Here is a 14,194-nt window from a genome sequence, read left to right on the forward strand (position 1 = left end):
ATTTTTTTTTATATATCTAGGAAACTTTTTTATTTTATCATATTAATTTATGGAGCCTTTTACTGATAGTTACTTTCTGTTTCCAGGGTCATGCCAGCAACAATACTTCAGGTTGCAACCAAAAGACGTCAAAGTTCAAGAGGGCGGGGAAGCTACGCTACAGTGTGAGATTACACACCTCGCTGGTCAGGTTCAGTGGACCAAAGATGGCTTCGCTTTAGGTTAGTAATAACATTACAGAAATTATTTATATTTGTACGTTATTTATATTACTAACTGTTTTGTTAGAAAATTATCTTCAAAATAAAAAATATCAACACCAAAATAATCGGTAACATAGCTATGACATAATTGTAAATTCATAAACTTCAGTTTAAACATTATAATACGAGACAATGCTTTAGAAGAATAACACTGTGTCAAAATAAAATATTGCAAATTAAATTATTTATGTAAAATTAATTCGTTTTATATATCACATGTTCTATTTGTCTAATTATTGAATATTATTTCTTAAATTTTCCATTGATGTCATTAATGGACGGGGGGGATTGTAAAAAAATATTTCGACCAATCTTGTGGATTTTAAGTTACTTCATATTTTATTTTAATTTCTAATTTCGTGACGGAAGACAAAATGCAGTTTATATTAGTAATAAGTGAAAATTATTCCTTTAAAATCACACATCTTGAAGTAATTCTTGTTGGGAAATTAACCAAAAATTGTTTGAATCGGGATTTGGGTTTATCCTTGCGTTCATGGAAAATTAAACATTTAAACAAAGAGCTGAGAAGGAAAATGACGGTCATATAGGATAAACAAGAATAATAGGTACTTGGAATTCAGATTAGACAATGCATGTCTAATTAGCTAGCTTTAAACAGAAAGAACAAGTTATATAATGTAAAAATCTTCATCATAGTATAATAAGGTGTAGATAGTTGACCATAGATTACTGATTGGAGAAGATGGTCGGAGGATGCGGTCAGCAAAGAACAACATAAATAAACAAAAAATATTTATTTATGCCAAAGTTTCGACCTGAGTTTCAGTTCTTCATCAGAGCTATAGAACAAAAGAGATAACACCAACATTTAGAGAATCATGAAATTGAAAAGAAATAGTACACAAACAAATTTGGAATTATACAAAATATTGAATTGAATTATCAATAATAAAAAATTGATAATTGATATTTGATTAATAAAAAATAATTGATTGATAATCATGGAATTAGATGGTAGCAGATTGAGAACAGTGAATGATGAAATATAATATTATGTAGGTAAGAAGATATGTAAGTAGTGTCTAAAAAACTGAAAAAACAAATATTGAATTTACAAATTGAACAATATGACAGAAAAGGAAATATAGTGCGTTAGTGAGTTATATCGCTATACCCCCCTTTTTTTTAACAAACGACTAACCTGGAATCCTCACACAAGACTGAAAAGACAGGAAACTGCACGTCGATTTCGACTATTACAGCTCTTACTAGACAAACGGTCCAAACTTCCAATTCATTACAAAAGACTGATTTACATGACAATTATAAGGCCTATCTGGACATACGGCGTTGAGCTCTGGGGCTCCATTAAACCTTCGAATTCCTCTTGTATCCAATCCTTACAATCCAAAATCCTTTGTAAAATCCTATATTATCCCTACTTTGTCACAAATAAAATCATCCACAAAGACCTCAATGTTCCATTTGTAACCGATCTAGCCCGAACCAGATATCAATCCTTCCATTACAAACTCCCTAAACACTCAAACCCATTAGTTTCTAATCTTGCTTCCTATTCTTTTATTTCGGACAATCCTCCGAGGCGTCTGAAAAGAATATGGCCTCGAGACCTTTGGGTAGTTTCTCTACATGCTTGTACCATACCATTATGATTTCCTCAAATTTACGTGATTTATTTACGTACAGTTGTAAATATCAATAAATAAATTAAAAAATAAAAATTAAAAAGTATGTTTTTTGATGTATGTGAATTTTTAATTAAATCTGAAACTTAGTTTTTTTTATTGGTAGTTTAATTTTTACTTCCGAATAATTCTCTGAAATTTTAACTTATATTCGACTAACTAAAAACTTATATTCGAGAAAACATAATCCATAAATTTCATCAATATTAGAAAAAAATTACTGATTGTACGTGATATGGCCATGAATCTTTTTACACAAAGGGATCTTCATGGTTCAAATAAAATCAACTTGAAATTAGTTTATTATATGAATAAGATGTAAAAGGAAAGATCAACTTGTGAAAAACATCTTATGTATGTATTACCCTGATACAGAGATAAGGATACAAGATGACCCAGGGCTTCATATAGCTGGAGGACGTACCGTTGATGTTTGTCAAGAGAATCCAATTTGGACGGTCTGTCCTTTGTGTGATACGTCTGGGTCAAAGACAACACGTTCAATAGGTGACCCTTGGGTCATCAAAATCGATTTTAACTCCTTCTTTCTCTTTTTATTGAATGGAGACTACGGGTATCAGCACCGTTGTCGAAATTTTTATTGTTTTTTGGATGTGGAATCTAATTTAGGAATAACTTGTAACATTCGGTTCAATTTTTGGTTTCGAACAAGCAATCGTTCGTTAATATACTTATTTCGTCTCCTGAAAAAATAAATAATAAAGCTATTTAAATTTTAGAGGTTAAGATGTAAAAGGAATAAATCTATATTTTTTTTATTTATTTTTAATGTTGTTTACACTATTTAGCCCCCTCTTAAGAATTAGGTATATTCCTCAAAATATACTAATTTTATATTCTAAGTCAGGATTGAGATTCAAAATTAGACAAATTTATGTGATAAAAAGGTGGTACGATATTTCAAAAATTGTTATTTTTCTTCCAAAAAACTATTAATCCATTATCACGCATACTAAAAATATACTAAGCTTAATTAAATAACATAAATTATATCAGTTTGGCGAGTAATGGCTTTTAGGCCGAACATTGTGTTTTATAGAAACGTATACATTTAGCCTTTTTATTATTGTTAATACTCTTATGATATCGGAAATCTATTATAAATAAATAAAAACTGTACATCAAAGTAAAAACATCCATTTCAAAAATCACCTAAGAATATACAGATCTATTCAAATCTATGTTAATCCTAATAGATTTATCTACTAATTACCGTTTTATATATCCCATTTTGCTTAGGAAATCAAAAATAATTAATAAATCAGGAGAAAAAATTATGACAATTAAAATTCTTTATCGTTAAACTTTAATACCAAATAATTTTATCGAAAAGAAAAAAAAATATATGAAATTTACAGAATAAATGTTATCTTTATTCTTTTTTCATACAGTATTTGGTATTGATGTTTAATAATAAATGATAAAGATTACCTTTTTTCCTGGTTCGTTGACCTTTTTTGTTCATTTTCCTCGTAAAATGGGTTAAATTCCTTATTGCATATTCTTTCAATATGGTATTTAATAAAATATAAATTATAAATAATAATTTAATAAAAATGTGATAAATGATTAAAGTTATCTTTTTTCCTGGTTTGTTGACTTTTTTTATTTATTTTTCTCCTAAAATAGGATAAATTCCTTATGGCATCTTCTTTTAATTTTGTATATAATAGCTTAACAGTATGTTTAAAATATTACTCTTTCAATAATAATTGTTCCTAAAAAACAATCATTTAAATTATACATATTTTTAGGTTTCCTTAAAAAATGATAATTTTTTTATTTGATAATGTCTGTTTTTTAATATGGTCCGGATATAGCACATCTCACTTCAGCTTTAAAAGCTTAACAGAATAGATACGGTGCATCTCTCAAAATAGCTCATCATATTAATGTAGGAATCGGGATAATTAATCAATTAATCAAGTTTCTTAAAAAAATATATATTTATTACTCGATCCCATATCAAATTTTTTTTCTATTTCTGAAAAACATTGAATCTTTATTATCGATATATGATGGAAGTATTGATTATTTTTGTTAGCTCTGTCCTGAAACATATGAAGGGGGAAACCACTTTGGTGAATGAGTTTAAGTGATTACTTTGCTATCCGTATAACCGAAGCATATGTTTTGAGGGCTGTCATTAAGTCTGTTATCGAGCTAAAGATACTAATTTTATGATATTTTGAAATAAATTTTAATGTGGTGCAAACAGCTCTTACAATTTCGTAGTAGTTAAATTTTTGTTTCATTATTCCCTCAGACTTTATTAAAAAAACAAAAAAAACAACAACAATGTAATACTATTATTACCAGGATTGTGATAAACCTTTTATCCGTGATTTCCTCGGTCAAAGTTTATATTAAATACCCACATTCTACGTAGTAGAAACTTTAAATCGAGTGAAAATATAATTAAATTTAGTTATACTGTGTTTCATTGGTCTTTATTTTTACTATTTGTCATTTCAGATGATATATGTTCTTAAACATATACAGTTTACTTTACAAATAAATTAAGATTTATTTTGTTCATAAATACTCTCGACCTAGTTAGATAATTGCCTACATTTCTCTTGGCAAAGATGTATATAATTATTTTAAATAATAACCAATTATAATTTAACCTCTTAAAAACTTCACCTGATTGTTGGTGATAATGATGTTTGACCTTTAAAAGGTCAAAGAGGTGTCCTAGATTAGATTTTATATTCTTTTATGTTCCAAACGTAAATTTTAGTATACATATGGAAAGCGGGGTGGCTCAGTTATAAGGCACTGTGCTACTCTAAGGACCCAAATTCCAATCCAGCTGTTGCAGATAATTATCAATTCTGTTATTGTAGCTGTAAGTCAATCCTGTGGGTTTAGGAGCACCCACCCACCCTCATACAGTGGGAATATCTACCAGTCGAGTGTGACACTGACCAAATCACTTCCCTGCTCATAACCGTTGATCTAGCAACAGTACTTCCTTAAAAATTACAGAACCACTGACCCTTCATGGGTTGTAGTGGTACAGATTTTTTTAAAGTAACATTATTACTAATTATTAATTATTTTAATGCCTTATTGCACTGATATCTTTTATATTTGATGTTCGAAAAGAATAATTCTTTCCTATTCTGACGGAATTGTTCCTTTCTCAAACTGATATTAAGTTTTAATATTCCCCAAATGTGTTTCGTCCATATAAATAAAAAAATGTTATGTTTTTTATGTTAGGAACCATCGGATAATAATTAATTCAAGACGTACTGATTATGCATAGCTGGATATCAGTCTATAGCTCATCAACGTAGTAATAATTATGACATTAAATTGTCAAAAACGTTCTTTCTAAGATTTTTAAGAAAGCTCCTTTATATCAACATGATCCAGCAATTAATTAATAATCACTTTTTTGATGGAATGTTAAACGAATTGATAGGATTAATCCGTGGTATTTTTACTATTGGCAACCCCAAACTTCTTCCTAGACAAATGATGGTTTGAGCTAGCTAAGCCTGGACTTTGTTAGAGATAAAGGTACTAACTAGTCAGGTACTTGGTCCCGAGTTGGCCCATCGGAAATTCACTTTAGAGTTGAGCCCTCGGGGGTATCCCTCTTGGAAGATCATCAGCTAGGATCGATTCCATAGAAACTGGGTACCTCAACTTTCAGCGGGTCAGTAGAAAATCTAAGTGCTTTGAGCCTTGTTGATTAATTTGAATTATGTTTAATCAAGAAAAGTTAACAAAATATTAATGATAATTTTCCAACTATTATTAGTTAATAAAGGAAAATATGATTAACGTGGTTGTCAATACAGTAAAAATTATTTATTTTTTGATAGTTAGTTCTAGAATTATATAAAATGAAAGTATATTAAAATAAAAATAATAATTAATAGTAAAAATAATAGCTAACATTTGATTGGTCAAATATAAATAATGAATAATGATAAATAATAATGATGATAAAATGAAGTTCACACTAAAAAAAGGAATATTGTAAAACTATATAGAGTAAAAACTAAATTACAGATTAAAAACAAAAACATTGCCAGAGAGGCACTCACGCTCCCTGGCCGAGGCACCACCGTTCTTACGCCATCAGAACTCAGTACACCCCTTAAATTAGAAATATTAGAAAAATGGCAGGCCAAGTGGGATGAAAGCTCTCCGAGTAAATTAAAAGAAATAAAACGATCACTAAAACCAAGGTCAACATCCTACCGCAACAGCCGCAGGGAGGAAGTTGCTCTGACCCGCTTGAGAATAGAATACTCTCCACACGCACTTTCACATGATCAGAAAACTACCACCTCCAACGTGCAAATATTGTCAGTCCATTCTTACGATTAGACATATATTTGAAGAATGTACTCACTATTTGCCAATAATAAACAGGATAGGACTGACCCCAAATTTATCAGAAGCTCTCACAGATGAGGAACCTAAAATTACATTAGCGTTCGAATGTTTAAAAGCGCATCGCCTTCTTTATAAATTATAGCTCCTCTTCTATTTTTATTTTTTTATTTATTTTTTTTAACCCTATGACCAGAGGGTTTTACGCTTTTAAGCAACAATCAACAACAACAAAAACATAGCCAACAATACAGGAAATATTAGATTATACAGGAAAGTAACTGATATACACGTAAATAAGTAATAGTTAATATAATAAAAATCAAAGAACGATAATCAATTGTTTTGTACTCTACATTATTTTACACTATATTTACAGGAGTTTACTTTGTGGTAGTTTATGTAAATTTGATCAGAATCCTGACATCTAAAAAAAGTATTTTTTTTTTTTCAATCTGGGATATTAACGTTTTTTAACATGTCATCCCTGTTTTATTAAAAATGATTTTTATCAATTGAAGATTTAGTGAAAATGGGGATAGTCCGATCCTATAGGAGTTTGAACTTAAAATATATGTCAATTCTCATATTTTTTTTAAAGTTTACTACCTGTACTGTTAGTTATTATTGTTTATTTCTATTACAAACAATGTTTGTACCTAAAGCTTATAATAAATATTTTATTCAACTTTTTTTTATACAGTTTTTCGCCAAAAAATTCCTATATTTCGAAGTTGTGTTACATCAACTAGAGATTTTATTTTTGCCTGGAAATCTGTCATAATATTTGATTTGTTATTGCATATTATATTAATAAATATTTTGTTATATTGACTGGGATCAAGTTCTGCAACTTAGGTTTAGGACAGTCTGTAGGGAAACCTCTTACACAAGCTCAGCCTACCCTTTCAGTTGTGGGAATAATCCTGGTCTTCGGCAGTACCTTAGGAATAAGTCCAATTTAATTTTTTTGTGTGTATGAGATGTAGTACTCAACACACATATAGATAGACGGAAGTTATATCTAGGGAAAATTTAGAAAATTGATCAAAAGCATCAATTGTTTTTTCAAGCATTAAGCATCAATCAATTTTTCACTTGTTTTCGTTTTTAGATTTTTTTATTTTCAAAGTTTTAACAATTTTCTGAAAACGTGAAAAATTGGGCCTCCTTTTTTTTTTTTTACTTTAGGTAGCTACGTGTTTTTTTTTTGTTTTTTTTTTTTGTAACGGAGCTATCCTTATATTCTTATGTCTCATTCATCTACCTTAGTTAAACGTTTTATTTTTATTATTTGAATGAAGCTTTTATTATAAGAAGATGGTAAGGATTGCGGTCAAAAAAAGTCCACTTTGCAGGGCTTCATCAGGGCTAAAAAGATACAAAAAAAAAGAAAAGAAAACTGAGAATATTACAATATTACAGTTTTCTTTTCTTTTTTTTTTATCTTTTTATCCCAACCCTGACCATCTTCTTATATTTAAATCTTTACGATCAACTATATATATAATATGAAGCTTTTAATACTTGATCAGTGTAAACACCCACGGATATTCTAAATTAAACTAGATGATATTGACCCGATAATTTGATGAATGCGTAATATAAGTTAAATTTCGTCTATGTCAGGTAAGACGGGCCAGGGTAATTAACTTTTAATGAGGTCAACTCTAGAATAGTGAAGAAAGTTTGGCTCGTTAAGTAGGAAGATGCGGCTGATGTGGCCCTTTCCATTCTATTTAACAGCTGCTTTTGAGTGATAAAACTAATTTACCTGCTTCCATCAGTCCCTTCACGAGGTGACAGGGTGGGTATATAAATGCAAATCGTACTCCGTGCTGCGTATCATCTATCCCTCTAGATATGGATTCTCATCTACCGCAACTCATTCTCTTCGCTTTGTGGTAACTTGATACTACTTCGTGTTTGATGTATTTAAATTTCTTCCTCGAGTTGTCACACCAGTTATTCTGCAATTCGTCTCCACGACGTATTTCGTTTTCCTATATGATCGTTTGTCTACTCTTTTCTGAAGGTTCTTACAGAGTGACTCGTGACAAGCACTTTCTAACCGAATACGTCTCGTAAAAAGTGTTTATGAACAATTTATTGGTATGTTTTTGATTATACTTGGGAAAAACTTTATTTTCGAAATTTTTCGTTTAGATTACTTTCTATAATGCGTGCAGATTTTGAAGTGCTAGGAACCGGTTTTTTCCCCTACAAAAGAATGGAAGCTTTTAAGGGGATCGAAAAAATATTTTATTCCTAAAATGTAGAATATTTTTGAGGCTTTTGGTATTAATACGCTGTCTTCCAGTTGATTTTTATAGCCTTGTATTTTCTTCTGGTAATTGTAATTTCCTGGAAAATCTCCTTTTTCCTCCAGACCTCCTGCATAACACCATTTCAAGTTTTTTTTTTTAATTCTTAATATTTATTTATTAGTATACACTATGATAATCAGACAAATTTGGATATATGGAATTGAGCTCTGGGGCTCTACCAAACCATCGAATTCCTCCCGCATCCAATCCTTACAATTCAAAATCCTTGATGCTCCTTATTACGTTACAAATAAACTCATTCACAAAGACCTTTAGATCGATCCCATTCATTGCAGATTTGGCCCAAAACAGATATGCGTCTTTTTATTCTAAACTCCTTACCCATCCTAACCCATTAATTTTTAATCTTTCATCCTTAATCCCTGATAATCCTCCGAGATGTCTGAAAAGAAAATGGCCACGGGACCTTCTAATTTAAATCAATGCTTGAAGTACCACCAATGGGTGGTTCCTTTCCAAGATTTTCAAGTGTATATGAAACATACAACATTATTGTATTTATTATTTGTACACTTGTAATTCACGTTAAATAAATTTTTAAAAAATATTTATTTAACAATTACTTACCTCTGTTTCCTCTTCCGTCTCTACTTAAATTTATAAGAAAAAGCGAACGCAATTCTTTAGTTCATAGTAATAAACTATTTTTTTTTTTTTTAATTTCTACTACTTTAGTAATTTTTGAAAATCTGTTTCGAAGAAAAAAATGTACATGATAGGAGGGAATGGAGATCAGTTTTTAATTCAGTGCACTTTAAAATATACAATATAGCAAATGCATCGCATGAAGTTCCTTGGCTGCTAGACCTGTCTTATGTTGAACAAGAAGCATTAAAGAACGATTTCATCCGTTGTGAACTCTCAGTAATCATATCTATCCGTTAAAATATCTATATTATTCATAATGTATTACATGTTACATCGATTCAAACTATTCGGTTCCGGAGTTCAGAACTAAATAGATTGACATTGGGATGGACATTGGACCCAACCCCACCTCCCAGGGCGGTACGTGCCTGCAATCCAATTGGGGTTTCCTTCACGATCAGCGGTCAGTGGCAGTGGCCAATCGATTCCAATCAGCATGAAAAACCTTAGCTAGCAGCAAATGGAGATGAATCTGACGAGGTGTATCCATGATAGCCGATTGTTCATTAAATCCCTGTGGCGTCCATTAGCGATAATCCTATAATGGGAGCGGGATTCGTTGTCCCATCCGGCCGTCCCATTGTCCAACTTCTCCATCTGGTAATAAAACGCCTGGCGATCCCTTTGTTAATGTTGGGACGGTTCGTTTTATGTTGAATAATAATTTGTGATAATTGATCAATGGATTAGTTGTAATGAAGTTGAAACTTATAAATATTTCCTTTCAAATTGGTTATTCTGTTATTTGTTTTCCATATCTTTATCCACACCTGTTATTTGATATGATAACCAGTAAATCAAATGTTTAATTTTTCAAAATTTAATGAGGTTTAAAAAAGTCTGGTGGTCCAAGAGGGCCTAAAATAAAATTCAATTATTTGTAATAATAATAATAATAAAATTATAGACGAGATTATTTTGGCCATTTCATAAATAAGACTATTGGAATGTCAGTGTAATCTATCATTAAATCGTTTTAGTTGATCCGTATTTGTTCATTAACAATTTGTATGAGAAGATCAGTTATTAAAATTATGTTATTGACGCACCAAGGTGATTTTGTAACGGTACTGAATGTTTTTGCCTAGATAATTTGCAATTCATTAAATATTGTGATGCATAGCTCCAAATTTGTTTCGGTGATTTTGTATTAAATTTTTGTGTAGGTTTTAAATTGGTGTTTTTTAAAAATAATTTTTGATGGTCTTTAAATTTATGAAATCAAATGTGTATTTATGATTTATTAATAAATTACTTTGATACATACACACAAGCCCCACATTGTTATGTAGTTAGTAAGGAAATACTATTTTTAAGCACCTCACCCTATGACGATTCTATTCTCTTTGTGAGTCTGCCCCAGATGAATCTTTTACCCGCAGATTTAATCCATGGCCGGTTGTAGAACTTGGCACTTGCAACTTAATTTTTGATTCGTTCATTAATGAACTTTTCAAGAAAACAAAAATAGCTTGGATTCGTTTCAAGCATTTTTTTTTTTTACGAAAAGAACCTGGTTAAAGTTCTAGTTTAGCATGTTAAATTTTCTTCGACAGGAAATCATTGGGATTCCTTGAGATCGCGACTGTGATCATCTTAACTGAACGAGTAGTCGGCAGACAGCATATTAATGAGGTGATAGGAGTCACCATATGCCATCCAACTAGATGAGATGTGGTTGAGATGCATAGAAGTACTCCAACAAGTGCTTACTCCTCAGCACTTGCTGATTTATTAAAGTGCTATGAAATATTGGATAAGGTGGTCAATAAAGACCACATAATTGTACTTCAGATGCAAACCAGTGGATCTTTTTTGTTATCCTGTTTTGTATTTTTCAGAGAATACTTTTTTTTTTCCTTTTATTAGAACTAATAATTTATAGCCTCTTTTGGATAGACATTATATGAGAGCAGAGAGTAAAGATTACGTTATGACTTAGCAGATAGGTGGAGACCCGACCGGCTTTACATACAAATCGGCCAGCCAGGATTTATGGGAGCATTAGTTCCCTATTGCCCCTCCCCTTCCAGTGAAGCACCTTCCCCCTATCTAAATAATTAGTCCTGACCTACGGCAATGTCATCCTATCCCATGAGTCAACCATAATGTACTATCTTTTAGGTATCAGGCATCATATAGTTTTAAAAATAACAAAAAAGGCAATGCTTATGAACAAGATGGTTTCTGATTCATAAGTATTGGATAATGAGTGCGAATCTAATAATAATATAATGTTATAAAATTTTTACAGCTTCAAATTAAATACCTCGAATAAATAAATTTTAACAAAGATTGATTTCATTAATTGAAAAAAGTTAATGGATTGAGGAGCATATTTTTGTGAATACTTGCAATGCCTTCTAGGAAGCAATATATTTTATTGAATTATCGAGAACAAAAAATAGAATATTGATTGAGGGTTAAATAAAGTAAATATTTTATTTGGTTTGTTTTTTATGAAATAATAAATAATATTCTAGGACAAAATCCCCTTAAGAATAATTACATAGTAGTTCAGACTGTATGTAATTATGTATTCAAAATCGTTCGAGTTTCCATTACGATATTTTTTGGCATAAAATATATTTATATAACTAAAAGCATTTCAATAATTCAAAACATCGTACTTTATAGCGCAATATTTATTTCGGCTATTATTACATAATACACTCATATTCTTCAATAATCATATTCAACAATAAGAAATGGATTTTTTTTTTGAACTTGATTACTGTCGATGTCACTCTAACTTCTTCTGATTCTGGCATTCATATTCGAAAAGCTGACAAAAAATGTGTACAGAAAATTACAAATGTATTCTTGCGTTTTCCTAGCGTTTCCTTGCTACTAGAGGTATAGTAGCTTTTGTATTCATGTAGGTACTGACAAAATTATTTTCCTCAAAATTCAAAAAGGAACAAAATTGGTTCCGTGTCTGTAGTCAAACCCTTGTTCCAGTATTACATCTCAGAGTGGTGCCTAAATATTTTACTTGATGCAATTATATCTCAATAATAACACATGGATTCTGTCAAAAGAAGGAAATATGGAAATTATTTTCAAAATAAGTGTAAATTCAATCAAATTTATACTTACAATACGCATATTATTTCTCGAAATACGCCTCTATTTCGAAATCTGCTCGTCTCATAAATTCAAACGACAGTCCATTGGCCGTGTAATATTGGTAATTACGAACCAAATAGAAATGTTTAGTAAGGTTCATTAACCCATGTACCGGTCGGATTTTTATTTTCAAATATAATTATTAAGTTAACAATAATAATAAATCTGGATTATCTCTATAGGAAGTTTGATGAGTCAATTCATTTAAAATTATTTGAGGTTAATGACTTCCATTTTGAATGAATTATTTAATTATTATTCATAACATTGTACAACGTTTCGGGACTACTGTCCCATGTTCATGCACTTTAAAACCTCATGATTTCATATAGCCTCATAATCATGAGGTTTTAAAGTCCATGAATATGGGACAGTAGTCCCGAAACGTTGTACAATGTTATGAATAATTAATAAATAATTCATTCAAAATGGAAATCATTAACCTCAACAAATTTTAAATGAATAATAATAAAGTACTAGGGAACCTGAAGACTCGATGCCGATAAAACCTATCACTCCACTCTCTACAAGCATCTGTACAGTGTTGCTCGTCAAAATTTTTTTTTTTCTAAATACTTTTTATTTATTGATAGATATTAAAATCTGCCACACAGTTGTGGGCAATAGGTAATAGTGATGAATGATCTCATACATACTAAAATAAAATTAAAAAAATAAAAAACTCTAAAATATATAAAAACAAAATGAACATTATCAAACTATGTTTATGAAAAATAAATAAATAAAATAACATAATGCTAAAATAATATAGTCTCTAATCACATTTACACTCATATATACAATATTTACACAATCGACCTGAGGATTCCTGAGCCCACTCTATCCCCCACGTGTGAGGGATAGAGCAGAGCTCAAAAGATCGCAGCGCATCCCTCTCGCCGTATCACTGATAGTGATTCAAAATCTAAATACACGAGATCAGTCTTGACGCAATCCTTCCACCTACGCTTCGGTCCTAGTGCGTTTACTTGTCGGTTCGTTGTTGCCCTACAACCTTAAGAGTGAATAGTAATGAATTAATATCCAATAGATGATTAAAACTATCTAAAGTTGAAATACTATATATCCCAGTTAGCGCTAACATGAAGTAGATCGGCCAGATTGGAAGGATTAAACTTACCAAAAAGACAGGATGAAGAAGACATGAGCCTGGACGCAATAAGATAGCTTGCCTCCGATCTTGTGAAGCGCTTTGAGCCTCTGAGGCCGCTTCAACCTTCCGCATGACTACTCCCTCCTTGACGTTCATACCCTTCAGTATCTCCTTCAGCCCTTCCTGCTTCCAAGAGCGCTTCTTGTCTTCAACGATCCCTTTTCGTGCCTTCGGATACAAACAATCAAAACAACAAGTTAATTGAGAGGCCTCCTGATAAAAAATTTAGGAAATTGCGTAATATACCTGCAAACATATTTTTATATTTCTTTTCTAATTAAACCTTATCAAATAAAAATCAAGTTTAGGAATCTGAATCTCAGGTATTCCTACTTAAAGAATGAGAATTAAGAACTGTATTTAGGAAAAGTAAAACCACCACTTTTTTCATTGAGTGGCGGTCCCACAAAATGAAAAACTTGACTCCCCACCACGGTTAGAATAGGTTAGTCACCTGTAGATAACCTCCGTAAGTCAAAAGGCTGTATAGGACTCTAATGGGAGCCTTGGGCTGACGATAGGGAAAAAAACACCACGTTAGGTCATAAAATTGACTAAACACAAGTGGGAGGATTTCACAAGGTC

At 31.1% G+C, this 14,194-nt stretch overlaps 1 protein-coding gene across 1 annotated transcript in view; it reads left to right on the top strand.

Annotated features, from left to right (window-relative positions):
- Positions 1–14,194, top strand: part of LOC136795808 (irregular chiasm C-roughest protein-like) — a gene marked incomplete in the record, with an annotated part of 398,212 nt that overhangs the window by 377,912 nt on the left and 6,106 nt on the right. Inside the window, 1 exon segment of the mRNA XM_067047597.1 lies at positions 87–221. Within this exon segment, the coding sequence (XP_066903698.1) occupies positions 87–221 (135 nt within the window).

Source organism: Halyomorpha halys, unplaced genomic scaffold, assembly GCF_000696795.3.
Source record: "Halyomorpha halys isolate HHAL.00 unplaced genomic scaffold, Hhal_1.1 Scaffold59.1, whole genome shotgun sequence".
NCBI classification, from domain to species: domain Eukaryota; kingdom Metazoa; phylum Arthropoda; class Insecta; order Hemiptera; family Pentatomidae; genus Halyomorpha; species Halyomorpha halys.